Genomic DNA, 26942 nt, shown 5'->3' with positions numbered 1-26942 from the left:
TGAAGTCATGTCCTCTTGTTTGAATCTTCCCTATTCTCAAAGGGAAAAGCTTGTCCACATCAACTCTGTCTATCCCTCTCATCATTTTAAAGACCTCTATCAAGTCCCCCTTTATCCTTCTGCGCTCCAGAGAATAAAGACCTAACTTATTCAACCTTTCTCTGTAACTTAGTTGTTGAAACCCAGGCAACATTCTAGTAAATCTCCTCTGTACTCTCTCTATTTTGTTGACATCCTTCCTATAATTGGGCGACCAATGTGAGGAGAGAGTAGCGGCAGCCAAAGCGCGCCAGCGTCCACTCTCCCCGCACGACAGCCATCATGGACACACACAAAACATAATAATTACATACACAATGGTTCCCACTGTGGGGGAAGGCACAATGTTCAGTCCCATCCCGAGTTCACCCATAGTCCGGCCTATTGAGGCCTCCACAGTTGCCTCTACGGAGGCCCGATGTTCCTGGCCGTTCTCGCCGGTAGCTGTTACCCCGGCGACGGGAGGGTCCTCTCAGCGGCTGGGCCACCTGGAACGGCCGCTTCCCTGCCGGAGACCGCGGCTTCCGAAGCCGACAAGGCCGCGCCGGTTTGGAGCTCCCGGCTCCCGATGTAGAAGTCGGCGCCGCCCGCGGCTGGCCGCTCTACAGACCCGCAGACCAGAGGTGTTGAGCTCGACGGTCTCAGCTCACCGGAGCTCCAGCGCGTCGGTCCAGCGCTGTACCGCCATCGGTGCTGAAGTTGCTGGGCGGTCCCCGGCAGGACGGGTCAGCAGGGCAGCCTGGAGAAAAAGCTGCCCCACCGACCAGGTAGGGACCTAGAAATATCGTTGTCCCCTTCCCCCCAAATTAAAAAGTCTATTCTCCCACAAACAAGGCACGGGACTCACTAAAAACTACAAAACAAGTGATTTAAACGGACGGCTGCTGGTTAGCAGCCATTCCCCAAGATGGCTCCTCCTCCTCGAAGGCCGTGTTGTGCCTTTCAACTTCAAGCAATGCACCCACGCCACCATTTGCAGTAAGTAGTGTCTTTCAACTAAAAGCCAAAGCATTCAAGCCACCATTTGCAGTAAGTAGTGTCTTTCAACTAAAAGCCAAAGCATTCAAGCCACCATTTGTAGTAAGTAGTGTCTTTCAACTTCGTGCCACCATTTGCAGTAAGTGGTGCCTTTCAAATTTAAGCCCAAGTTCCCAAGCCACCATTTGTAGTAAGTAGTGCCTTTCATTTCCATGCCCTCAGTTGCAGTAAGTAGTGCCTTTTCAACTTCAAGCCAATGCACGCAAGCCACCATAGCAGTAATAGTGACTTTTAACTTCAAGCCAAAGCACCCAAGCCACCATTGCAGTAAGTAGTGCCTTTCACCTTCAAGCGAAAGCACCAAACTACCATTTGCAGTAAATAGTGTCTTTCTACTTCCAGCGAAAGCTCCAAGCCACCATTTGCAGTAAGTAGTGCCTTTCAACTTCAAGCAAAAAGCAGCCAAGCCACAGGTGATCGGTTGCATCGTGGCTTGGTTCGGCAATTTGAGCGCCCTGGAGAGGAAAATACTTCAAAAGTAGTAACACTGCCCAGTCCATCATCGGCTCTGACCTTCTTCCATCGAGGGGATCTATCGCAGTCGCTGCCCTCAAAAGGCTGGCAGTATCATCAAAAGACCCCACACCATCCTGGCCACACACTCATCTCCCTGCTACCTTCAGGTAGAAGGTACGGAGCCTGAAGACTGCAACAACCAGGTTCAGAATAGCTACTTCCCACAGCCATCAGGCTATTAAACCTGGCTCGGACAAAACTCTGATTATTAATAACCATTTTCTGTTATTTGCACTTTATCAGTTTATTATTCATGTGTGTATATATTTATATCATGGTATATGGACACATTTATCTGTTGTAGTAATGCCTAACTATTTTTCTGTGTGCTTAAGCAAAGTAAGAATTGAATTGTCCTATACAGGGACACAGACAATAAACTCACTTGACTTGACTTGACAAGCTACCATTCTGCCAGTAAGTAGCGTCTTTCAACTTCATGCCACCATTTGCAGTAAAATTATGCCTTTCCAACTTCAAGCCAAAGCACCAAGCCACATTTGCAGTAAATAGTGCAATTCAACTTCAAGCCAAATCACTCAAGCCACCATTTGCAGTAAGTATTGACTTTCAACATCAAGCCAAAGCACCCAAGCCATTCATTTGCAGTAAGTAGTGCCTTTCAACTTCAAGCAAAGCACCCAATCCACTATTTGCAGTAAGTAGTGTCTTTCAACCTGCAGCCAAAGCACCCAAGCCACTATTTGCAGTAGTAGTAGTGCCTTTCAACTTCAAGCCAAAGCTCCCAAGCCACCATTTGCTGCAAATAGTGCTTTTTCAATATCAAGTCAAGCACCTAAGCCACCATTTATAGGAAGTAGTGCCTTTTCAACTTCAGGCCAAAGCACCCATGCCCACCATTAGCAGTAAGTAGTGCCTTTCAACTGCATGCCACATTTGCAGTAAGTAGTGTCTTTCAACTTCAAGCCAAAGCGCCCAAGCCACCATTTGCTGTAAGTAGTGCCCTTTCAATTCAGGTCAAAAGTAACCAAGCCACCATTTACAGGAAGTAGTGTCTTTCAACTTCAAGCCAAAGCACCCAACAACCATTTGCAGGCAGTGCCCTTTTTACTTCAAACAAACAACATTTTCATTTTTAAACCACATTAAGGGTACTCACAGTTGTGTAGCCATTTGTTCAGGTTATTCAGAGTTCATAGAGACGTGACTCTTTGCTTCATCCACCTTGCAGAGACTGAGTGATGCACACCACTTCTGAGTTATATTCCCTCCCTTACTCCCTCAAGGAGGACACAACTGCCAGGCTCAGACACAGGGCAGATCAGTTTTCAGAGTTTATTGGTCCAAGTCGACTTCACAGGTAAGCAAAAACGGAGGCAACAGTACAATCTAGGAGCAGGCAAAAACAGTGGTCGAAAAACAGGCAATGGTCGATGATAACAAGGTCAAAAGATTTCTAGGAGCTGGCATGAGGTGATAGAAATTAACATACACAACCGAACTGGCAATGAGAACTAAAACACAAAGGGCTTAAATACACAGACTAACAGGGGATAACGAGACACAGGTGAAACACATCTGGGCGGGGCCAACAATCACACGAGGGGGGGGGGTGTGGAGGCAAGGACCAGAGGACTCTCCTTAAATGGCTTCTGTCGGGAGTCATGGAAAGTAGGGTGGACCCTCATGGCACGGGGGAGTTTGAGACGAACTGCCACAGGATTGATGACCTTCGATATGGGGAAAGGACCAACAAAACGAGGAGCCAGCTTCCGGGATTCCACCCTCAGAGGTAAGTCTCGAGTGGAGAGCCACACCTTTTGGCCAGGCGAGTATACTGGAGCCGGCGTTCTTCCACGATCAGCCATCCTCTTGTAACGTGTAGAACTGCGCAACAGCATCTGCCGAGCCCCATTCCAAACCTTGCGACAGCGACGGACGAGAGCCTGAGCGGAGGGCACACTGGACTCCTTCTCCACAGCAGGGAACAATGGCGGTTGGTAACCATAGGCACACTGGAATGGAGAGAGACCAGAGGATGAGCAAGGAAGTATGTTGTGTGCATACTCCACCCAAATAAGGTGTTTGCTCCAAGTTGAAGGGTTCTGTGCCACCAAGCACCGCAGTCCTGTCTCCAATTCCTGGTTGAGGCGTTCAGTCTGTCCATTGGATTCCGGGTGATAACCAGATGTAAGGCTGACCGTGGCGTCCAACAGAGAACAAACTCATTCCAAAACCTGGACACGAACTGAGGCCCCCGGTCAGACACAATGTCTCTGGGAAATCCATGAATTCGAAAAACATGAGACAGCATGACCCTCTGCCGTTTTCTTGGCGGAGGGAAGCTTGTGCAACAGAATGAAATGGCCATCTTAGAAAATCTGTCCACTACAGTCATGACTGTGTGTTACCTTCAGAAGTGGGCAGGGCCCGTGACAAAGTCCATGGAGATGTCTGACCAGGGGCGTGAGGGGACATGCAGCGGATTCAGGAGGTTAAAGGCGGCCCGACGTGAGGTCTTGTTCTGAGCACAAATACTGCAGGCGGCAACGTACCCTTAATCCCCCTCTCCATGGAAGGCCACCAAAACGGCTGTTTGGCCACAACAGGGTTCGGCAGACACCGGGATGACAGGAGATCCGAGACGTATGAGCCCAGTGAATCACCTGTGAGCGAAGAGACTCGGGAACAAACAGGACGATTAGAAGGACACCCTAGCGGAGACCTGAACACCAGCAGTTGCCTCGGAAACTCTCTCCTCAATCTCCCAAGTAACCGCCCCAACAAAACAGGAAGCAGGCAGAATGGGAGTTGAAACCTTAGGGGGACGGGTTCAGGATCAAACTGTCTGGAGAGAGCATTAGGTTTGCCATTCTTGGCACCAGGGCGGTAAGACAGTACAAAATCAAACCGATTAAAGAAGAGTCCACCTTGCTTGGCGTGAGTTGAGGCGTTTGGCTGACTTGATGTATTCCAGGTTCTTGTGGTCTGTCCAAACTAGAAACGGCTGCTCGGTGCCCTCCAACCAGTGTCTCCATTCCTCCAAGGCTGTTTAAACCGCTAACAGTTCACGGTTACCCACATGTTAATTTCTCTCAGCAGGAGAAAGCTTTCTTGAGAGGAAAGCGCAGGGATGCAGTCGACCATCTGTGGGGGATTTCTGGGAGAGTACGGCCCCGATGCCCACACCCGAAGCATCCACCTCAACCACGAACTGGAGTGACGGGTCAGGGTGAACCAGGATGGGGGCTGAGGAGAAGCTCCTCTTGAGTCTCATAAATGCAGTTTTCTGCTTGAGGGGACCAAGAGAAAGGCACGTGGGGTGAGGTAAGAGCATGGAGTGGTGCAGCAGTGACACTAAAGTTCCGGATAAACTTCCTATAACAATTAGCAAACCCAAGGAACCCCTGAAGTTGCTTACGACTGGAGGGTGTAGGCCAGTTGGCCACAGCACTGACCTTGCTCGGGTCCATCTGTATACCAGCAGGTGATACAACATAACCAAGGAATTGAACAGTGTTAGCATGAAATTCACATTTCTCAGCTTTCACAAACAGATCATTCAGGAGCAAACGTTCCAGCACCTGGTGTACATGCTGCACATGGGAAGTCTCGTCTGGAGAAAAAATCAAAATGTCATCAAGGTACACAAACACAAATCTGTTCAGCATGTCCCGTAATATATCATTAACCATGCCTTGAAAAACTGCTGGAGCATTAGTAAGACCAAACGGCATGACCAGATATTCATAATGACCACAGGGTGTGTTAAACGCAGTTTTCCATTCATCCCCCTCCCTTATCCTCACCAGATGATAAGCGTTCCTAAGATCTAACTTAGTGAATACTTTAGTGTCTTTAACAGTTCAAGTGCAGAGGAGATAAGAGGAAGAGGGTATCTGTTTTAACCGTAATGTCATTGAGTCCCTCTGTAGTCAATGCAGGGCCGAAGTGTTCCATCCTTCTTATCCCACAAAGAAGAATCCAGCTCCTGCAGGTGAAGAGGAATGTCTGATGATCCCAGCAGCAAGGGCGTCGTCCATTACTTTTCCATGGCGAGTCGCTCAGGTGAGGACAAGGAATAGAGACGAACCTTAGGAGGCGCTGTACCTGGCAGAAGGTCGATGCAGCAGTCGTACGGTCTATGCGGCGGAAGAGATGTGGCATTGGCCTTGTTGAAACACCTCCTTTAGGTCTAGATAACATGAGGGAACCTTGGTGAGATCTGGAAAATCCTCCTCCCTTGAATGGGGAGGGTGCCGGAGGGTGGTCCTGGAAGATCCCAGCAAACTGCTCCTTGACGGATCCTTCATAGACTCAGGAGAAGAATCATGCAGATAGATGAGTTTACCGTTATTCCCCCAAGAAATTACTTCCCCAGTACCCCAGTTCATGTGAGGATTATGGTAAGACAACCAAGGGAGCCCCAACACCAGAGGATGAAGAGGACAGTCGAGGAGATGTAAACTGATGGTCTCAAGGTGATTACCTGCCACGATGAGTTGAACAGGTTGAGTTCGGTGAATTACCCTGTACAGTAGGCACCCATCCAGTGCACTAGCCTCCAGAGGATCTTGAAGCTGTTCACGTTCCAGCTTCAATTCATCAGCCAAGCGAATGTCCATGAAGTTCTCATCTGCCCCAGAATCAACCAAAGCCTGCAGGGAGTGCCACTGGGAATGCACCAACAATTGTACCGTCGTGAGTTGACGAGAGGAACGGCTCATAGGAGTGGTACAACTCACCAATGTCCTCTCTTTCATTGGTGAGCCTTGTCTTTTACTGAGCAGCTGTTCAACAAATGTCCCAGTTCACCACAGTAAAAACACCTCCCCTCCCTTGGGCGGCGCTGCCATTCCTCCGGGCTGAGTTTGGCTCGTCCCACCTGCATGGGCTCCTCTGAAGGGACAGGTAGCAATGTAGGCTGACTGGACCGGCCGAGAGGGAAGAAGTCCCGACTGGAAGGTGAAGGGTGACGCTGCAGCCACAGCTGGGAGGAGCAGCGAACTGCCGCCGATCTCCTCTCTCGCTCCCTTTCTCTGAGTCTAGCGTCAATCTGGATAGCCAGGGAAATCATAGACTCGAAGTCGGAAGGCAGGGTTAGGGGAGCCAATTGATCTTTGATAGCTTCAGACAATCCATTGCGAAAAGCATCCAACAAAGCAGCCTCATTCCATCCACCCTTAGCAGCAACAGTTCGAAAGTCAATAGCAAAATCCATAACAGAGCGATTACCTTGTTTCATGGAGACCAGGTTCTGTGAAGCCTCTCGGCCAGGATTGGAGTGATCAAACGTGCGGGACAGAGCTTCCATGAACAGGACCGATGTCTGGCAAACAGGAGAATTCCGAGACCACTCCGCCGTGGCCCAAGCCTCCGCCCTACCCGACAGGTGCGTGATGATAAAGGCTACCCTTGAGCGTTCTGATGAAAAGGAAGCCGCTTGAAGTTCGAAATGCAGTCCACACTGAATCAAAAAACGTCTACACTTCTCCGATGCCCCTGAAAAGTGTTCCGGTCTTGCCAGGTGGACGAATGGAGATGCTGCAGCAGCCGCGGCCATCGGAGCTCCTGGAGACACAGACAAGGAAACAGACTCGGCAGGCACGGGAGCCACAGCAGGAAACAAAGAATTCAGCCGAGTAACCAGGTCTTCAAACCGAGAACTTAAAGTGTTCACCTGTGAACCGATGTCTGCCTGGAACCCCTGCTGACGCTCGCCGAGATCCCGGAACCCGGCGACGATCGAGGAGAGTTGACCCTCGTAATGCGAGATGCGCTCCTCTTGCTTCTGGAGCGCTGCACGAAAAGGATCAGAGCCCGCTGAGTCCATTGTTGGCCAGTTCGTACTGTCAGAACTGAACGAGGAGGAGGACACAAATGCAGGCTCAGACACAGGGCAGATCAGTCTTCGGCGTTTAATCGGTCCAAGTCAGTACACAGGTAGGCAAAACAGAGGCAACAGTACCATATAGGAGCAGGCAAGAACCAGTGGTCGAAAATACAGGCAAAGGTCGAGATCACAAGGTCACAAGATTTCGAGAGCTGGAACGAGGTGATACCAAGTAGCATACACCACGAACTGGCAATGGGAACTAAAACACAAAAGGCTTAAATACAGACTAGCAGGGGATAACGAGACACAGGTGAAACACATCAGGGCGTGGCCAACAATCACATGAGGGTAAACGACCTGACAGGAAATGGGACCTGAAACAAGAGGAGATGTGAGACACCAAAAAAAACAAGAATGCAAACTCTAATACTAAAAACCAATAAGAAACAGAAACTAGATCAAACGCGAGACCTGACAGTCAGCCACCGAGTAAGATATATTTAATCTGCAATTACTGCTATTTATCTTGAAGGTCACTTGACCTCAGTCACGAGGCTCAGGTACATTTGCCAGCTTCTGCATTTGGCCTCAAGGGACACTGGCATTTCCATTATATATTACACAATATATATATCACATATTTTCCAAAGACATCACATCTCCTTCTTCACTTTAAAGACATCATAGGCACTGGCATTTACATTATATATATTACATATAATACATTACAAAGACATCACACCCACAACCCCCTCCCAACCCCTATCTTCACCCAGGTCCTCTCCCAGACTGCCCCTCCCCCACACCCTCCCCTGAGTGCTGGAATATAGGTTTGGGGGAATGGGTTGCATGGGGGGAACAGGTGACTGGTGGAATATTGTGTTGAGGAATGGGTTGCGTTGGGGGACGAGGCCTCCCATGTCACTGAAAAGTTACCCCTCATATTCCTATTAAAACTTCTCCCCTTCACCTTGAACCCATGTCCTCTGGTCGTCCATTCCCCCATTCTAGTCTTGTCATGCAATAAAATCTCGAAGCAAATCTGCAAAGTCTCCGCTTTTCATTTTTTTTAATTTCCCTGTAAATTAATTTCTTCTCCAAAAAAAGGCATTTATTTAATTGGAATACAACTTGGCTCCAGCGGGTTGACGAGCAAAAGTCCTTGTTTACTGCAGACGGAGTCTTGCCGACGTCCAAGGGCGGAGAGCATGATCCCAACGTTCAGAGTTGAGGGGGGACGGCCTGGGGACAGGAAGCGGTGAGTCCGGATTAATCCTGATGCCTTTCGTCAGCGAGAAGACAGAGGAATGACAAAGAGATGGCCCCCGATGGGGGATGTCTCCTTAATTTGGATAATTCAATGTTCATGTCATTGGGCTGTAAGCTATGAGGTGCTGTCCCTCCAGTTTGCGTGTCACCTCACTCTGGCAATGGAGGAGGCCCAGGACAGAAGGGGAGTTAAAATGGTTGGCAACCGGGAGATCCAGCAGGCCTTGGCGGAACAAGCGCATGTGTAGGGTGAAATGCACGCCTCGTCTAGATCCAAGGAACTGCAGAAGCTGGTTTACAAAAAGAGACACAATCTCCAGGAGTAAGTTGCACCTCTGGAGAGCATGGACAGGCAACATTCTAGGTCAGGATCCTTCTTCAGACTGCTTGGTGTGGGGGATGGAGAAAGTTGGAAGAGAGAGGTGGGAGTGGTCGCCTTGGATTGACTTCCCTCTACAGATGCGGCCTGACCCGCTGAGTTCCTCCACCACTTTAGAGGGAATCGACAGACAACGTCTGTCGATTCAGGACCCTTCTTCAGACTGATTGGAGTGGGTGGGGGAGGAAGCTGGTAAAGAGAGATGGGTGGACAAAGCCTGGCAAGTGATAGGTGGACACGTAATGCTGGAGTAACTCAGCGGGATAGGCAGCAAATCTAGAGGGAAGGAATCACTCTCCCCCCACTTTTTAAAAAGGGAGGGAGAGAGAAAACGGGAAATTACAGACCAGTTAGTCTAACATCGGTAGTGGGGAAAATGATAGTCAGTTATTAAAGATGGGACAGCAGCGCATTTGGAATGTGGTGAAATCATTGGACAAAGTCAGCATGGATTTATAAAAGGTAAATCATGTCTGACGAATCTTATAGAATTTTTCGAGGATGCAACTAGTAGAGTATATAAGGGAGAACCAGTGGATGTGTTATATCTGGACTTTCAGAAGGCTTTCGACAAGGTCCCACATAAGAGATTAGTATGCAAACTTAAAGCACACAGTATTGGGAGTTCAGTATTGATGTGGACAGAGAACTGGCTGGCAGACAGGAAGCAAAGAGTAGGAGTAAACAGGTCCTTTTCACAATGGCAGGCAGTGAGAAGCGGGGTACCGCAAGGCTCAGTGCTGGGACCGCAGCTATTTACAATATATATTAATGATTTGGAAGAGGCAACATCTCCAAGTTTGCGGATGACACGAAGCTGGGGGGGCAGTGTTAGCTGTGAGGAGGATGCTATGAGGCTGCAAGGTGACCTGGATAGGTTGGGCGAGTGGGCAAATGCATGGCACATGCAGTATAATGTGGATAAATGTGAGGTTATCCACTTTGGTGGCAAGAATAGGAAAGTAGACTATTATCTGAATGTTGGCCGATTAAGAAAAGGGGAGATGCAACGAGACCTGGGTATCATGGTACACCAATCATTGAAAGTAGGCATGCAGGTGCAGCAGGCAGTGAAGAAATCGAATGGTATGTTAGCATTCATAGCAAAAGGATTTGAGTATAGGAGCAGATGATTCTACTACAGTTGTACAGGGCCTTGGTGAGACCACACCTGGAGTATTGTGTACAGTTTTGGTCTCCTAATCTGAGGAAGGACATTCTTGCCATAGAGGGAGTACAGAGAAGGTTCACCAGACTGATTCCTGGGATGGCAGGACTCATACGAAGAAAGACTGGATAGACACGGCTTGTACTCGTTAGAGTTTAGAAGATTGAGGGGGGATATTATAGAAACGTACAAAATTCTTAAGGGGTTGGACAGGCTAGATGCAGGAAGATTGCTCCCGATGTTGGGGAAGTCTAGAACAAGGGGTCACAGTTTAAGAATAAGGGGACCAAGATAAGAAAATCATTTTTCACACAGAGAGTGGTGAATCTGTGGAATTCTCTGCCACAGAAGGTAGTTGAGGCCAGTTCATTCGCTATATTTAAGAGGGAGTTAGATGTGGCCCTTGTGGTTAAAGGGATCAGGGGGTATGGAGAGAACGCAGGTACAGGATACTGAGTTGGATGATCAGCCATGATCATATTGAATTGCGGTGCAGGCTCGAAGGGCCGAATGGCCTTCTCCTGCACTTATTTTCTATGTTTCTAAGCACTTACCTCAGAACGGGCAGGGGAAGGGACGCTCACTGCTGTGGGTACGCCAGTGCTGCCACAGGCTGGACATGCGGGTGAAGCCCCTGCCACACTCAGCGCACACAAAGGGTCTCTCCCTGGTGTGTATCCGCTGGTGCTCCCGCAGCCCTCATGCTCTCTTCTCACAGTGGGAGCAGCTGGTCGCCAGCGTGGGTCCACCGGTGCTGCTGCAACTCCCGCGAGCTGTCAAACGCCTCACCACAGTACGGGCAGTCGTAGGGTTGGTCACTGGTGTGCATGTGCTGGAGAGACAGGTCTTGCGAGGCCATCCCAAAGCGCTCTCCACACACTAGGCTTGGGACGGGACGGTCGCCGGCGTGCACTCGCTGGTGGGACAGCAGCCTGGAGGAGCTGGTGTTGCCCTTGCAGCACTGGGCGCAGGTGTAGGGACGCTCGCCAGTGTGGGTGTGTTGGTGAACCAGCAGGCTTGGTTGAGCGGGTAAACCCTTTACCGCACTGGGCACAGGTGTAGGGACGTACGCCGGTGTGGGTGCGCTGGTGCTTCAGCAGGCTGCTGGAGCTGGTGAAGCCCTTGCCGCACTGGGCGCAGGTGTCGGGGCGCTCGCCGGTGTGGGTGCGCTGGTGCACTGCAGCCTTTCAAAGCAGTTACCACCACCAACAACAGCCATTTTTTTCCCAGTGCAGCAATTTAAAAGCGGTTACCACCACGAACAACAGCCATTTTTTGCAGTGCAGCCTTTTAAAAGCAGTTACCTCCACCAACACAAGCCTTTTTTTTGCAATGCAGCCTTTCAAAGAAGATACCATCACCAACAGCCATGTTTTTCCAGTGCAGCCATTTAAAAGCGGTTACAACCACCAACAACCGCCATTTTCCCCCCCAGTGCAGCCATTTAAAAGCAGTTATCAGCACCAACAACAGCCTTTTTTTTGACAGTGCAGCCTTTCAAAGCAGTTACCACCACAACAACAGCCAATACACACTTGTTGCAAGCATTTTAGAACCAATAGACACTTATGCAAGCTTTAGAACCAATAGAGGCACTTTCTGCAAGCATTTTAGAACCAAAATACAATTTCTGCAAGCATTTTAGAACCAATAGAGACACTTTATGGAACCATTTTAGAACCAAAAGAGACACTTTTTGCAAGCATTTTAGAACCAAAGGAGACACTTTTTGCAAGCATTTTAGAACCAAAAGAGACACTTTTTGCAAGCATTTTAGAACCAAAAGAGACACTTTTTGCAAGCATTTTAGAACCAATACACCTTTTGCAAGCATTTTAGAACCAATAGAGACACTTTTTGTAAGCAATTTAGAACCAATAGACACTTTTTGTAAACATTTTAGAACCAATACATATTTTTTGCAACCATTTTAGAACCAAAACATACACTTTTTGCTAGCATTTTAGAATCAATAGAGACACTTTTTGCAACCATTTTAGAAACAATAGACACTTTTTGCAAGCATTTTAGAACCACATTAAGGGTACTCACAGTTGAGTAGACATGTGTTCAGTGTTATTCACAGCTCAGAGAGACATGACCCTCAGGCTTCCTCCATGTTGCAGAGACTGAGTGAGGTACAACACTTCTAGGTTTTATCGTCCCTCCCCCCTCCCACCAGCAGCGGCAGCAGAGAGAATGGCAATTTAAAAACAATTTCATATCTCTCTGATTTTTCATCGATGGGAAAGATCCTCCGGTCCCGAAAGGCGGAGGGGGGCTCTGAGCGAGGTGGCCAAAAATGACGACCGTAGGTTGCGGCGTTCTCTCGGAAATCGCAGCACAGTGGGCCAAAATCGGTCAAGATCAGACTTTTAGTAATATAGATTCACCCCAGTTTTTCTCACAGACCTGTAGTTTGTGGAGATTTATTGATTATTTACAGAGAGGGGGGGGGGGGGGCACAGACACTGAAAGATGTTTGTAACATTATTTACCACAGTATTACCCCAGACGTGTAGTTTATGTGGAGATTTACCTCAGTAAATAAGGAAGGTAGACAAAAATGCAGCATCTATGGAACGAAGGATACAATAAACTACTGTTGCTGGTGTCTCTGCTAAGGCACCACAGCAATTCTCTCTCACTCCAACAAGAAGGCTTTCGCAATTTAAAAACAGCACTGGCTACTGCACCAGCCACTGCACGCCTTAGCCCTCCCAGTCCAACTGGCCATTATTAAGTGCAATGCCCATACAAGTGGCCACAACAAAGTCTCCCGGGGGAACGCCCTAGCTGACATTACTGCCCGCACAGCAGATTACAAATTCTACACATTGGTCCCCACAAAACCAAAGATTCTAGTAGGCAAAACGGCTCTGTCAGACAAGGGAATGTAAAGTTAATTAATGTAACGTTTTGCCACGTATAAAGATCTTTGGAAAGGAGGGGTCTTCGCCGTTGACCCTTTGACGGGCCTCTGGCTCAACCTCTCGGACAAATTTGTGTACCTGTTGTTTTTATGCCCATTCTTTTACACTATATACACTTCCTTACGCATGGTGATAAGGAGGGAAGGGAATGTGGAATGGAGCTTACAATTTTTAACTTTTATGAAATGATCCGTATCTAAGAGGGAGGGGCAAGAACAGTAGCAACAGAGACAGAGAAATAGAGGAGTGGGATATAAGGGATGTGTAAATGTGTGTTTTTGGTTGAGACCGTTCTTCCGTATGTGCTGTATTCATGATTAAAGTATGAACATTTTGGGGTGTATCAAAGTTTTAAGAGTTTTGCATGATTTCTTTGTGGTGTGTATAACTGTGTTTTACTCTTGAGTGAGAATTTTATTGCTTTAAATGTGTGAATATCTGAGATTCAACATATTGCGTGAGGTGTGGAAATTTGTGAGTGAATGTCACAGACAAGTGGGTGTAGAGTGAGTTAGTTTAAAGACTGTTACTTGTTTGTGGAACCGGTTCTGGGTGAATGTTGAATGAATCCTATAATTCAGATGAAATAGGATGTCATTGAATGAGCTTGCTCATTTACACGATAAATCTTTGTAGAGTCTCATGTGGTTTAAAAGGTAACGTCTCTAAGAAGTTGCAGTTTTGTGGGGGTGGAGCCGCACAGATATTTTATTTTCCTTTGCTCTTCAGAAATGCATTGGCGATCTATGTGGAAATTAACTGTTTATTCACTATCTTCTCAACGTTTATTAAACAGCGGATGTGGCTCAGCAAAGAGAATGTTCATTTTCTTTGCTGCGTAACCTGGCATTAGGATTGGTGATCTTGTCGGTATTTTAATTTCTTCCTATTTCTTACCTTTTGAATTGAATTCAAGAGAGATCTGAATTGCACACTGGACATGTGGGATTCAGATTGAGATGTTGGATGAGAATTGGAAATGAATCTATCTCAGGAAAAAATCTGTTAATTTGAAATCGTTTTTTTCATTATAATGACCTATTTTAAAGGGTCTGCCTTGGAAGTAGTTACAGAGTTTAAAGCCTTGACTGCGACTGAACAGGATCTCACCCCACCCGCCCCTCACTCCATCACCCCCTTCTTCCCCCACCCCCTGACTCGCCACACCCTCTGCCGCTCCCCTTCAAGCACTAGTAACATTCGCGCATTAGTAATGTCCTGTTTCCCAGCTTGTTGACCCTCTGTGTTCCCCTCCTGCAGGGTTTAGGATCCATTGCTGTGGACAGAGAGACAGGAACGTGAGCGGCCATTGAGGGAGGCCATGGTGCCGGTGAGCCCCCCCCCCCCCCCCATCTGCTCGGTGTGCGGGTTGAGCTTGGAGGGGCTGAGCTTCGGTGGAGGACCACATGACGGGGAACACCATGGAGAAGCGTGATGAGTGCGACATGTGTGGCAAGGCCTGGCATGCGTGGCGAGCCAGCTGGAGATCCACCGGCGGCTGCACACGGGAGAACGCCACTTCAACTGCTTGGAGTGCGGCAAGAGCTTCACCCACTACGATAGACTGCTGCGGCACAACCGCGAGCACTCCGGCGAGAGGCCCTTCGGCTGCTCCATCTCCGACAAGAGCTTCAAGACAACGCATGAGCTGAAGATGCAGCGGCGAGTGCACCCGGGAGAGAAGCTCTTCGGCTGCTCCACCTGTGGCAAGAGTTTTGCCTGGCTGTTGGGGCTGCTGGTGCACCGGCGGGTGCACAGCCGTGAGTGGCCCTTCATCTGCTCCGGCTGCGGCAAAGGCTTCAAGTCGTCGTCGGACCTGTTGATGCACAGGCAGGTCACGGTGCAGCCGGTCTGTGGCCACAATCACCACGATGCCCGTGGCCATGGGTCCGAGTCTATCACCTCCCCCACAAAGGCCACCAGCTTGGCACTGGCCATTGCACCCAGATCCGGCCCGCTGGACGGCAGCCTTTGTGTAGGAGGTGATGGGCCGGTACTTCTCTCCGGTGAAGGCGTGGGTGGATGCGGCAGTCCCTGGCAACACCACGGCCACTCGGCAAGGACGGCAGCGGACTGGCAAATCAGCTCGCCACTCTCTCCTCCTCCATCCTCAATTACCTCAATGCCGTGCTGGCATCCGTACATCTGAATTCAAAATCCACGGAGAAATCTCATGCCTATCACATCCGAACTGTACTTATCAGCCATCACCTGCTATAAACCCACCTTCCTTTGTACCACTGCCAGAAGAAGAATGCGACCATGTAGGTCCCTTGCAGTCAAACACAGGTGAATTGATCATGGGGAACAAGGACATGGCGGACCAATTGAATAACTACTTTGGTTCCATTTTCACTAAGGAAGACATAAATAATCTGCCGGAAATAACAGGGGACCGCGGGTCAAAGGAGATGGAGGAACTGAGTGAAATCGGGAAATGGTGTTAGGTAAATTGAATGGATTAAATGTCGATAAATCCCCAGGGCCAGATAGGCTTTAGGCAGTTATGGAAAAATAGGGGATTCATCACATGAACAGGAAAGACTATTAGGCGTGATAAACTGATCTTAAATTTATTAAGATCCTAAAATGTAGACATCTTCCGTATTAACTATCTTTGTAGTATAAAATACATGAATATACTATCATTTTGTGGGATGAGAGAGAAAACAAAGGTGAAGTGAGGCATCTAGATGGGCATCTAAACAGGAGGAGGGTAGAGGTTGGAGTCTGAAATCCAACGAAAACAACTTCCACACAAAACACAGTGAATTCGCTGCTGGAAGTAAACAAGCTTCCTTATCTGATTAGAATGTTGGGTTTGTGCCCATATTCCTTCGCATGCACAAGGAGGTATCTCTTTGCTTGCTCCAACCAAAATTATAATCGGACCTATATGGCTCAATTTTTGCAACTGATTAATGAGAGAAAATATTAATATCCTTTCTTACACTAAGCGTTGATCAACAAGGAGGAAACTGTGGAAGTAAAATTAATATCCTTCCTTATTTAATTTTGATTGGAATTGAACAAGGTAACGAAACGGTGTGTTGGATGTGACAATAGGCAGCTGTTGCTTGACCAGGTGCAGAAGAGGTTATGGGAATCAGCAAAGTAAGATTAGACATATTACCTCTTGTCTTGGAGTGTGTGAAGGGTGGATGGTAAATGTAAACATGAAATAGCAGAGCAGATAACAAAGCTTGTTTACTCTTCTGTGAGGAGTTACAGCAGATCCCCCGCGCCCCCGACCCCTAGTAGCGTAGATATGTTGCAGTAAATGGGAGGCTTATGATTGGCTTGGAATGGGGATGGTGGTGTGGGTCGCCTGAAAGGTGAGATAGACTAATGTCAAGATTCCCTTGTATTGTGTTTGACTTGTATTAACCATCTGACTCGTATTAATCATTCTCCCACACACCCCTCACCCACATACCCTCCCTTCACCCACTCCCCCGGACCCCCAACACCCTGCCACCCCCTCTCCCCCACATCCCCCTCCTAGACCCCCCTCTCCCACTGTAATGTTTGTGACCAGGTAAGGCCCTGTTTAGACTAGCACAAGGAAACCACGTCCGCCACCGAGTAAGATATGTTTAATCTGCAATTACTGCAATTTATCTTGAAGGTCACTTGACCTCAGTCACGAGGCTCAGGTACATTTGCCAGATTCTGCATTTGGCCTCAAGGGACACTGGCATTTCCATTATATATTACACAATATATATATCACATATTTTCCAAATACATCACATCTCCCTCTTCACTTTAAAGACATCACAGGCACTGGCATTTACATTATATATATTACATATAATACATTACAAAGACATCACACCCACAACCCCCTCCCAACCCCCATCTTCACCCAGGCCCTCTCCCAGACTGACCCTCCCCCACACCCTCCCCTGAGTGTTGGAATATAGCTTTAGGGGAATGGGTTGCATGGGGGGAACATGTGAGTGGTGGAATATTGTGTTGGGGAATGGGTTGCGTTGGGGGGGACGAGGCCTCCCATGTGACTGAAAAGTTACCCCTCAGATTCCTATTAAAACTTCTCCCCTTCACCTTGAACCCATGTCCTCTGGTCGTCGATTCCCCCATTCTAGTCTTGTCATGCAATAAAATCTCGAAGCAAATCTGCAAAGTCTCCACTTTTCATTTTCTTTTAATTTCCCTGTAAATTAATTTCTTCTACAAAAAGAGGCATTTATTTAATTGGAATACAACTTGGCTCCAGCGGGTTGACGAGCAAAAGTCCTTGTTTACTGCAGACGGAGTCTTGCCGACGTCCAAGGGCGGAGAGCATGATCCCAACGTTCAGAGTTGAGGGGGGACGGCCTGGGGACAGGAAGCGGCGAGTCCGGATTAATCCTGACGCCTTTCGTCAGCGAGAAGACAGAGGAATGACAAAGAGATGGCCCACGATGGGGGATGTCTCCTTAATTTGGATTATTCAATGTTCATGTTATTGGGCTGTAAGCTATGAGGTGCTATCCCTCCAGTTTGCGTGTCACCTCACTCTGGCAATGGAGGAGGCCCAGGACAGAAGGGGAGTTAAAATGGTTGGCAACCGGGAGATCCAGCAGGCCTTGGCGGAACAAGCGCATGTGTAGGGTGAAATGCACGCCTAGTCTAGATCCAAGGAACTGCAGAAGCTGGTTTACAAAAAGAAACACAATCTCCAGGAGTAAGTTGCACCTCTGGAGAGCATGGGCAGGCAACATTCTAGGTCAGGATCCTTCTTCAGACTGCTTGGTGTGGGGGATGGAGAAAGTTGGAAGAGAGAGGTGGGAGTGGTCGCCTTGGATTGACTTCCCTCTACAGATGCGGCCTGACCCGCTGAGTTCCTCCACCACTTTAGAGGGAATCGACAGACAACATATGAAGTCAGGACCCTTCTTCAGACTGATTGGAGAGGGTGGGGGGTGGAAGCTGGTAAAGAGAGATGGGTGGACAAAGCCTGGCAAGTGATAGGTGGACACAAAATGCTGGAGTAACTCAGCGGGATAGGCAGCAACTCTAGAGGGAAGGAATCACTCTCCCCCCACTTTTTAAAAAGGGAGGGAGAGAGAAAACGGGAAATTATAGACCAGTTACTCTAACATCGGTAGTGGGGAAAATGATAGAGTCGGTTATTAAAGATGGGATAGCAGCGCATTTGGAAAGTGGTGAAATAATTGGACAAAGTCAGCATGGATTTATGAAAGGTAAATCATGTCTGACGAATCTTATAGAATTTTTCGAGGATGTAACTAGTAGAGTGGATAAGGGAGAACCAGTGGATGTGTTATATCTGGACTTTCAGAAGGCTTTCGACAAGGTCCCACATAAGAGATTAGTATGCAAACTGAAAGCACACAGTATTGGGGGTTCAGTATTGATGTGGACAGAGAACTGGCTGGCAGACAGAAAGCAAAGAGTAGGAGTAAACGGGTCCTTTTCACAATGGCAGGCAGTGACTAGTGGGGTACCGCAAGGCTCAGTGCTGGGACCCCAGCTATTTTCAATATATATTAATGATTTGGAAGAGGCAACATCTCCAAGTTTGCGGATGACACGAAGCTGGGGGGCAGTGTTAGCTGTGAGGAGGATGATATGAGGCTGCAAGGTGACCTGGATAGGTTGGGCGAGTGGGCAAATGCATGGCACATGCAGTATAATGTGGATAAATGTGAGGTTATCCACTTTGGTGGCAAGAACAGGAAAGTAGACTGTTATCTGAATGTTGGTCGATTAAGAAAAGGGGAGATGCAACAAGACCTGGGTGTCATGGTACACCAATCATTGAAAGTAGGCATGCAGGTGCAGCAGGCAGTGAAGAAAGCGACTGGTATGTTAGCATTCATAGCAAAAGGATTTGAGTATAGGAGCAGATGATTCTACTACAGTTGTACAGGGCCTTGGTGAGACCACACCTGGAGTATTGTGTACAATTTTGGTCTCCTAATCTGAGGAAAGACATTCTTGCCATAGAGGGAGTACAGATAAGGTTCACCAGACTGATTCCTGGGATGGCAGGACTCAGTCATTGAAAGTAGGCATGGAGTTGCAGCAGGCAGTGAAGAAAGTGAATGGTATGTTAGCATTCAGAGCAAAAGGATTTGAGTATAGGAGCAGGGAGGTTCTACTACAGTTGTACAGGGCCTTGGTGAGACCACACCTGGAGTGTTGCGTACTGTTTTGGTCTCCTAATCTGAGAAAATAAATTCTTGCCATCGAGGGAGTACAGAGAAGGTTCACCAGACTGATTCCTGGGATGTCAGGACTTTCAAATGAAGAAAGACTGGATAGACTCCGCTTGTACTCACTAGAATTTAGAAGACTGAGGGGGGATCTTATAGAAACTTACAAAATTCTTAAGGGGTTGGACAGGCTAGATGCAGGAAGATTGTTCCCGATGTTGGGGTAGTCCAGAACAAGTGGTCACAGTTTAAGGATAAGGGGGAAATCTTTTCGGACCGAGATGAGAAAAACATTTTTCACACAGAGAGTGGTGAATCTCTGGAATTCTCTGCCACAGAAGGTAGTTGAGGCTAGTTCATTGGCTATATGTAAGAGGGAGTTAGATGTGGCCCTTGAGGCTGGATAGACCTGGCTTGTACTCGCTAGAGTTTAGAAGATTGAGGGGGGTTATTATAGAAACGTACAAAATTCTTACGGGGTTGGACAGGCTAGATGCAGGAAGATTGTTCCCGATGTTGGGGAAGTCCAGAACAAGGGGTCACAGTTTAAGGATAAGGGGACCAAGATGAGAAAAAAAATTTTCACACAGAGAGTGGTGAATCTGTGGAATTCTCTGCCACAGAAGGTAGTTGAGGCCAGTTCATTGGCTATATTTAAGAGGGAGTTAGATGTGGCCCTTGTGGCTAAAGGGATCAGGGGGTATGGAGAGAACGCAGGTACAGGATACTGAGTTGGATGATCAGCCATGATCATATTGAATTGCGGTGCAGGCTCGAACGGCCGAATGGCCTACTCCTGCATCTTTTTTCTATGTTTCTAAGCACTTACCTCAGAACGGGCAGGGGAAGCGACGCTAACTGCTGAGGGTACGCCAGTGCTGCCACAGGCTGGACATGCGGGTGAAGCCCTTGCCACACTCAGCGCACACAAAGGGTCTCTCCCTGGTGTGTATCCGCTGGTGCTCCCGCAGCCCTCATGCTCTCTTCTCACAGTGGGAGCAACTGGTCGCCAGCGTGGGTCCACCGGTGCTGCTGCAACTCCCGCAAGCTGTCAAACGCCTCACCACAGTACGGGCAGTCGTAGGGTTGGTCACTGGTGTGCATGTGCTGGAGAGACAGGTCTTGCGAGGCCATGGCAAAGCGCTCTCCACACACTATGCTTGGGACGGGACGGTCGCCGGCGTGCACTCGCTGGTGGGACAGCAGCCTGGAGGAGCTGGTGTAGCCCTTGCAGCACTGGGCGCAGGTGTAGGGACGCTCGCCAGTGTAGGTGTGTTGGTGAACCAGCAGGCTGGTTGAGTGGGTAAATCCCTTGCTGCACTGGGCACAGGTGTAGGGACGCTCGCCGGTGTGGGTGCGCTGATGCTTCAGCAGACTGCTGGAGCTGGTGAAGCCCTTGACGCACTGAGCACAGGTGTAGGGGCGCTCGCCGGTGTGGGTGCGCTGGTGCACTGCAGCCTTTCAAAGCAGTTACCACCACCAACAGCCATTTTTTTTCCAGTGCAGCTATTTAAAAGCGGTTACCACCACCAACAACAGCCATTTTTTTTTGCAGTGCAGCCTTTTAAAAGCAGTTACCTCCACCAACAATAGCCTTTTTTTTTGCAATGCAGCCTTTCAAAGAAGATACCACCACCACCAACAGCCATTTTTTTCCAGTGCAGCCATTTAAAAGCGGTGACCACCACCAACAGCAGCCATTTTTTCCCCAGTGCAGCCATTAAAAAGCAGTTACCACCACCAACAACAGCCTTTTTTTTGGCAGTGCAGCCTTTCAAAGCAGTTACCACAACAACAGCTAATAGACACCTGTTGCAAGCATTTTAGAACCAATAGACACTTATGCAAGCTTTAGAACCAATAGAGACACTTTCCGCAAGCATTTTAGAACCAAAATACAATTTCTGCAAGCATTTTAGAACCAATAGAGACACTTTATGGAACCATTTTAGAACCAAAAGAGACACTTTTTGCAAGCATTTTAGAACCAATAGAGGCACTTTATGGAACCATTTTAGAACCAAAAGAGACACTTTTTGCAAGCATTTTAGGACCAAAATAGACACTTTTTGCAAGCATTGTAGAACCAAAAGAGACACTTTTTTTGCAAGCATTTTAGAACCAATAGACACTTTTTGCAAGCATTTTAGAACCAATAGAGACACTTTTTGCAAGCATTTTAAACCCAATAGAGACACTATTTGCAAGCATTTTAAACCCAATAGACACTTTTTGCAAGCATTTTAAAACCAATAGACACTTTTTGCAAGCATTTTAGAACCAATAGACACTTTTTGTAAGCAATTTAGAACCAATAGACACTTTTATAAACATTTTAGAACCAATACATACTTTTTGCAACCATTTTAGAACCAAAAAATACACTTTTTGCTAGCATTTTTGAACCAATAGAGACACTTTTTGCAACCATTTTAGAAACAATAGACACTTTTTGCAAGCATTTTAGAACCACATTAAGGGTACTCACAGTTGAGTAGACATGTGTTCAGTGTTATTCACAGTTCAGAGAGACATGACCCTCAGGCTTCCTCCATGTTGCAGAGACTGAGTGAGGTACACCACTTCCGGGTTTTATCGTCCCTCCCCCCTCCCGCCAGCAGCGGCAGCAGAGAGAATGGCAATTAAAAAAAAACATTAATATCTCTCTGATTTTTCATCGATGGGAAAGATCCTCCGGTCCCGAAAGGCGGAGGGGGGCTCTGAGCGAGGTGGCCAAAAATGACGACCGTAGGTTGCGGCGTTCTCTCGGAAATCGCAGCACAGTGGGCCAAAAGCGGTCAAGTTCAGACTTTTAGTAATATAGATTTACCCCAGTTTTCTCACAGACCTGTAGTTTGTGGAGATGTATTGATTATTTACAGAGAGGGGGGGGGGGGACAGACACTGAGAGATGTTTGTAACATTATTTACCACAGTTTTACCCCCAGACGTGTAGTTTATGTGGAGATTTACCTCAGTAAATAAGGAAGGTAGACAAAAATGCAGCATCTATGGAACAAAGGATACATTAAACTACTCTTGCTGGTGTCTCTGCCAAGGCACCACAGCAATTCTCTCTCACTCCAACAAGAAGGCTTTCGCAATTTAAAAACAGCACTGGCTACTGCACCAGCCACTGCACGCCTTAGCCCTCCCAGTCCAACTGGCCATTATTAAGTGCAATGCCCATACAAGTGGCCACAACAAAGTCTCCCGGGGGAACGCCCTAGCTGACATTACTGCCCGCACAGCAGATTACAAATTCTGCACATTGGTCCCCACAAAACCAAAGATTCTAGTAGGCAAAACGGCTCTGTCAGACAAGGGAATGTAAAGTTAATTAATGTAACGTTTTGCCACGTATAAAGATCTTTGGAAAGGAGGGGGCTGCACCGTTGACCCTTTGACGGGCCTCTGGCTCAACCTCTCGGACAAATTTGTGTACCTGTTGTTTTTATGCCCATTCTTTTACACTATATACACTTCCTTACGCATGGTGATAAGGAGGGAAGGGAATGTGGAATGGAGCTTACAATTTTTAACTTTTATGAAATGATCCGTATCTAAGAGGGAGGGCAAGAACAGTAGCAACAGAGACAGAGAAAGAGAGGAGTGGGATATAAGGGATGTGTAAATGTGTGTTTTGGGTTGAGACCATTCTTCAGTATATGCTGTATTCATGATTAAAGTATGAACATTTTGGGGTGTATCAAAGTTTTAAGATTTTGCATGATTTCTTTGTGGTGTGTATAACTGTGTTTTACTCTTGAGTGAGAATTTTATTGCTTTAAATGTGTGAATATCTGAGATTCAACATATTGCGTGAGGTGTGGAAATTTGTGAGTGAATGTCACAGAAAAGAGGGTGTAGAGTGAGTGAGTTTAAAGACTGTTACTTGTTTGTGGAACCGGTTCTGGGTGAATGTTGAATGAATCCTATAATTCAGATGAAATAGGATGTCATTGAATGAGCTTGCTCATTTACATGATAAATCTTTGTAGTCTCATGTGGTTTAAAAGGTAGTGTCTCTAAGAAGTTGCTGTTGTGTGGGGGTGGAGCCGCACAGATATTTTATTTTCCTTTGCTCTTCAGAAATGCATTGGCGATCTATGTGGAAATTAACTGTTTATTCTCTATATTCTCAACATTTATTAAACAGCGGATGTGGCTCAGCAAGGAGACTGTTCATTTTCTTTGCTGCGTAACCTGGCATTAGGATTGGTGATCTTGTCGGTATTTTAATTTTGATTTCTTCCTATTTCTTACCTTTTGAATTGAATTCAAGAGAGATCTGAATTGCACACTGGACATGTGGGATTCAGATTGAGGTGTTGGATGAGAATTGGAAATTACTTTATCTCAGGGAAAAATCTGTTAATTTGAAATAGTTTTTTTCTTTATAATGACCTATTTTAAAGGGTCTGCCTTGGAAGTAGTTAAAGAGTTTAAAACCTTGACTGCGACTGAACAGGATCTTAGTGATTAATTAATTACATCTGCACAGCAATTGACCCGAATCTTGTCAGTCTTACAGAAACCACTGAACCACAGAACCCACTATCAACTAACCATAACAGCGAATCCTTACAACAAGGAGATCACGAGCTGATAAGAAATTGGGAGAACGGTGGAAGAAGCCCTTGCAAGAACTACTGACTACACCTTCAGCAGTGAAGGTCGAAAATAATCCTCCTTGCATACACCTAACCGATTGCAAAAGAATTGGAAACTGGAAAAAGGAAATATGAACTTGGACGTCCTCCTGCAAGACTGGAGGTAAAAGGAAGTCATACAAAACATTTTTAAAAAGGCCAGTATTTACAGTATCTTGTTGAAACCAGCCATGAGCATAAGCAAATGCATTGCACTGAATTATATACGTGCCTCCCTAATCCCGGATACCAGGAACAAGTCTCCCCCTGGTTGAAAAAACTTGAACCATTAACAGTGACCCCTTATTTGTTCTTTGCGATCCCGGGATTAGGAATAATGGTCCACCTCTCTAAAAACCAAAGGGATCGATTTAAGATGGGCGACACGTCTGAGTCACACTTAACTACCATAGATGAGGCTCACACCAGGGTCTCATCCATACCCCGTAACACTGCTCTCTCTCCCCCATCCCCGCACACGCAACAAGGGCAGAGTCCCTCTGGTCCTCACCTTTCACCCCACCAGCCGGCAAATACAACACATAATCCTCCGCCATTTCCGCCACCTCCAACGTGACCCCACCACTCGCCACATCTTCCCATCTCCCCCCATGTCTGCCTTCCGCAAAGACCACTCCCTCCGCAACTCCCTCGTCAATTCTTCCCTTCCCTCCCGCACCACCCCCTCCCCGGGCACTTTCCGTTGCAACCGCAAGAAATGCAACACCTGTCCCTTCACCTCCCCCCTCGACTCCATTCAAGGTCCCAAGCAGTCGTTCCAGGTGCGACAAAGGTTCACCTGTATCTCCTCCAACCTCATCTACTGCATCCGCTGCTCTAGATGTCAGCTGATTTACATCGGTGAGACCAAGCGTAGGTTGGGCGATCGTTTCGCCGAACACCTCCGCTCAGTCCGCAATAACCTACCTGACCTCCCGGTGGCTCAGCACTTCAACTCCCCCTCCCATTCCCAATCCGACCTCTCTGTCCTGGGTCTCCTCCATTGCCAGAGTGAGCAACAGCGGAAATTGGAGGAACAGCACCTCATATTCCGTCTGGGGTCCTTGCGTCCTTATGGCATTAACATTGAATTCTCCCAATTTGGCTAGCCCGTGCTTTCTCCTCCCCTTCCTTAACCCTCTAGCTGTCTCCTCCCACCCTCCCATCCGCCCGCCCTCGGGCTCCTCCTCCTCCTCCCTTTTTCCTTCTTTCTTTCCCCACCCCCCATCAGTCTGAAGAAGGGTTTCGGCCCGAAACGTCGCCTATTTCCTTCGCTCCATAGATGCTGCTGCACCCGCTGAGTTTCCCCAGCAATTTTGTGTACCAGCCGCCTACTGAGGATCTGCCAAGGTTACCAATGGCTCTGGTCCAAGTACCCTCTGAACTATGGGCAAAGCATAAGAATCATGTGGGATGAGTGCATTCAGCCCTTGAACATAAAGAGACTTTAAAAAAGGGTGCCACCTTGCCATGTTTAAAACAATATTGACTGGCCCCAGAGGCTGAAGAAGGGATAGCTATGGTCACAGTATCTTTATTACAACAAGGAGTATTAGTGAAAAGCAAAGTTCTGTAATACTCCTATTCTGCCAATCCCGAAAGTAGGAAGACGTAATGAATGGTGTGTTGTCTAAGACCTGCGAGCTATTTAAAATAGTGACCCCTATTGCTCCTTTAGTACTTGACACCAATATTATTCTGTCATCTATACCGGCAGAAACCGACAACATGTTCAGCCTTTTTCTCCATACCCCTGCATAAAGACAGTCATTTCCTGTTTACTTTTACCTACAAAGATCAACAAGGAGGCACCTGTGCTATAATAAGACAAGAGTGAGGCTCCTATAATCCCTGATGAATCCGCTAATATCACTGACCTTGCTACCAATATTTCCCAATAAATTGAAAAGCTCCGCAAGGTTGGCAGTGACATGCATGGGTACAATGAAGGAAATGGGAGCTGCTGGCCATTCAGTTGGTTTGGTGGACTCTGGGGCATTGTGTTACAGTATGGCTCTATCTTTTTGTTAATCATCGCTCTGATTTTTATTTTTAAATGCTTGCGACCATGTGTACCTACCGAGGACTGTGAATGTTATCATATATGATATAGAGGAAGGAATGAAAGAGTTTAAAGATTTAGAGTTTACAAAATGGATTCTGCTGTCGATTTGGAAGCAATAAAATGAATGCTTAACCTTTCTCCTCCAACACTAGCAAGAGTACAGCACAATAACATGAATGTTTCTGCCTTTCTTCCACAACACTAGTGAGATATTAACACTTTGTAAATGCGGCAAATCACACCCAGGAAACATTATAACAATTGGCCTCTAATGTTGAAACCTGGGCAAAGCAAACATGACAAATTTTGATTGAACATTACCAAAACAGCCTAGAAAATCTGGATGAGGTGGACCTGGAGGGTGAACCAACTGATCGTGTGCAGGAGGCAGTCGCCAAAGCTGTAATCTGGAAGAAGAAAAATTTTGGTGATAAATTTAAAATCAGAATGGAGGATCTTAGTGAAGGAGTTTTAAACCTGACCTCAGAGACTGGCTAGAACAGTGAAGCAGCCTGTTGGAGCCCCAGCCCCACAGATGGGCCCCGCCTCAATGTCCAATGATCCCGCAGATAGAGAGACAGAGTGAGAGACAGAGAGCGAGGGGGTCAGAGCGGGGGGGGGGGGGACACAGAGAGGGAGAGACAGAGAGGGAGGGAGAGAGGGAGCGATGGAGAGAGAAGGAGAAAAGAGAGAGAGGGAGAGAGATGGAGAGAGAGCGCTCCCGTGCAGTTTGAAGCAACAGCAACAAAGAGAAGCAGGAGAAAGCCCTGATTGGCTCTAGCCCGAGTGGGAGGAGATTTAGAAGTCAGTCAGAGGGGCAAAACAGTTGAAAACTGTGGAATTTGGTTTGAAAATTGGGCAATTTATCAGTCAATATAAGCAAGAACTCTGAGGGAGCGTC

The 26942-nt window shown here is 47.4% G+C and overlaps 1 protein-coding gene across 1 annotated transcript; it reads right to left on the bottom strand.

The window, feature by feature from the left end:
* Positions 1-10764: 10764 nt before the first annotated feature.
* LOC116967959 (zinc finger protein 383-like) lies at positions 10765-21025 on the bottom strand. Its single transcript, XM_033014595.1, has 3 exons — positions 21017-21025; positions 20210-20728; positions 10765-10819 (listed from the first exon to the last, which is right to left on the bottom strand). Exons 1-2 carry the CDS (start codon positions 21023-21025, stop codon positions 20312-20314), a joined length of 426 nt encoding a protein of 141 aa, XP_032870486.1. The 3' UTR covers positions 10765-10819; positions 20210-20311.
* Positions 21026-26942: the final 5917 nt, after the last annotated feature.

Source organism: Amblyraja radiata, chromosome 42 (assembly GCF_010909765.2).
Source record: "Amblyraja radiata isolate CabotCenter1 chromosome 42, sAmbRad1.1.pri, whole genome shotgun sequence".
Lineage (NCBI taxonomy): Eukaryota > Metazoa > Chordata > Chondrichthyes > Rajiformes > Rajidae > Amblyraja > Amblyraja radiata.
Note: the sequence above shows the minus strand (reverse complement) of the source record. Positions and strands in the feature narration are given on the sequence as shown.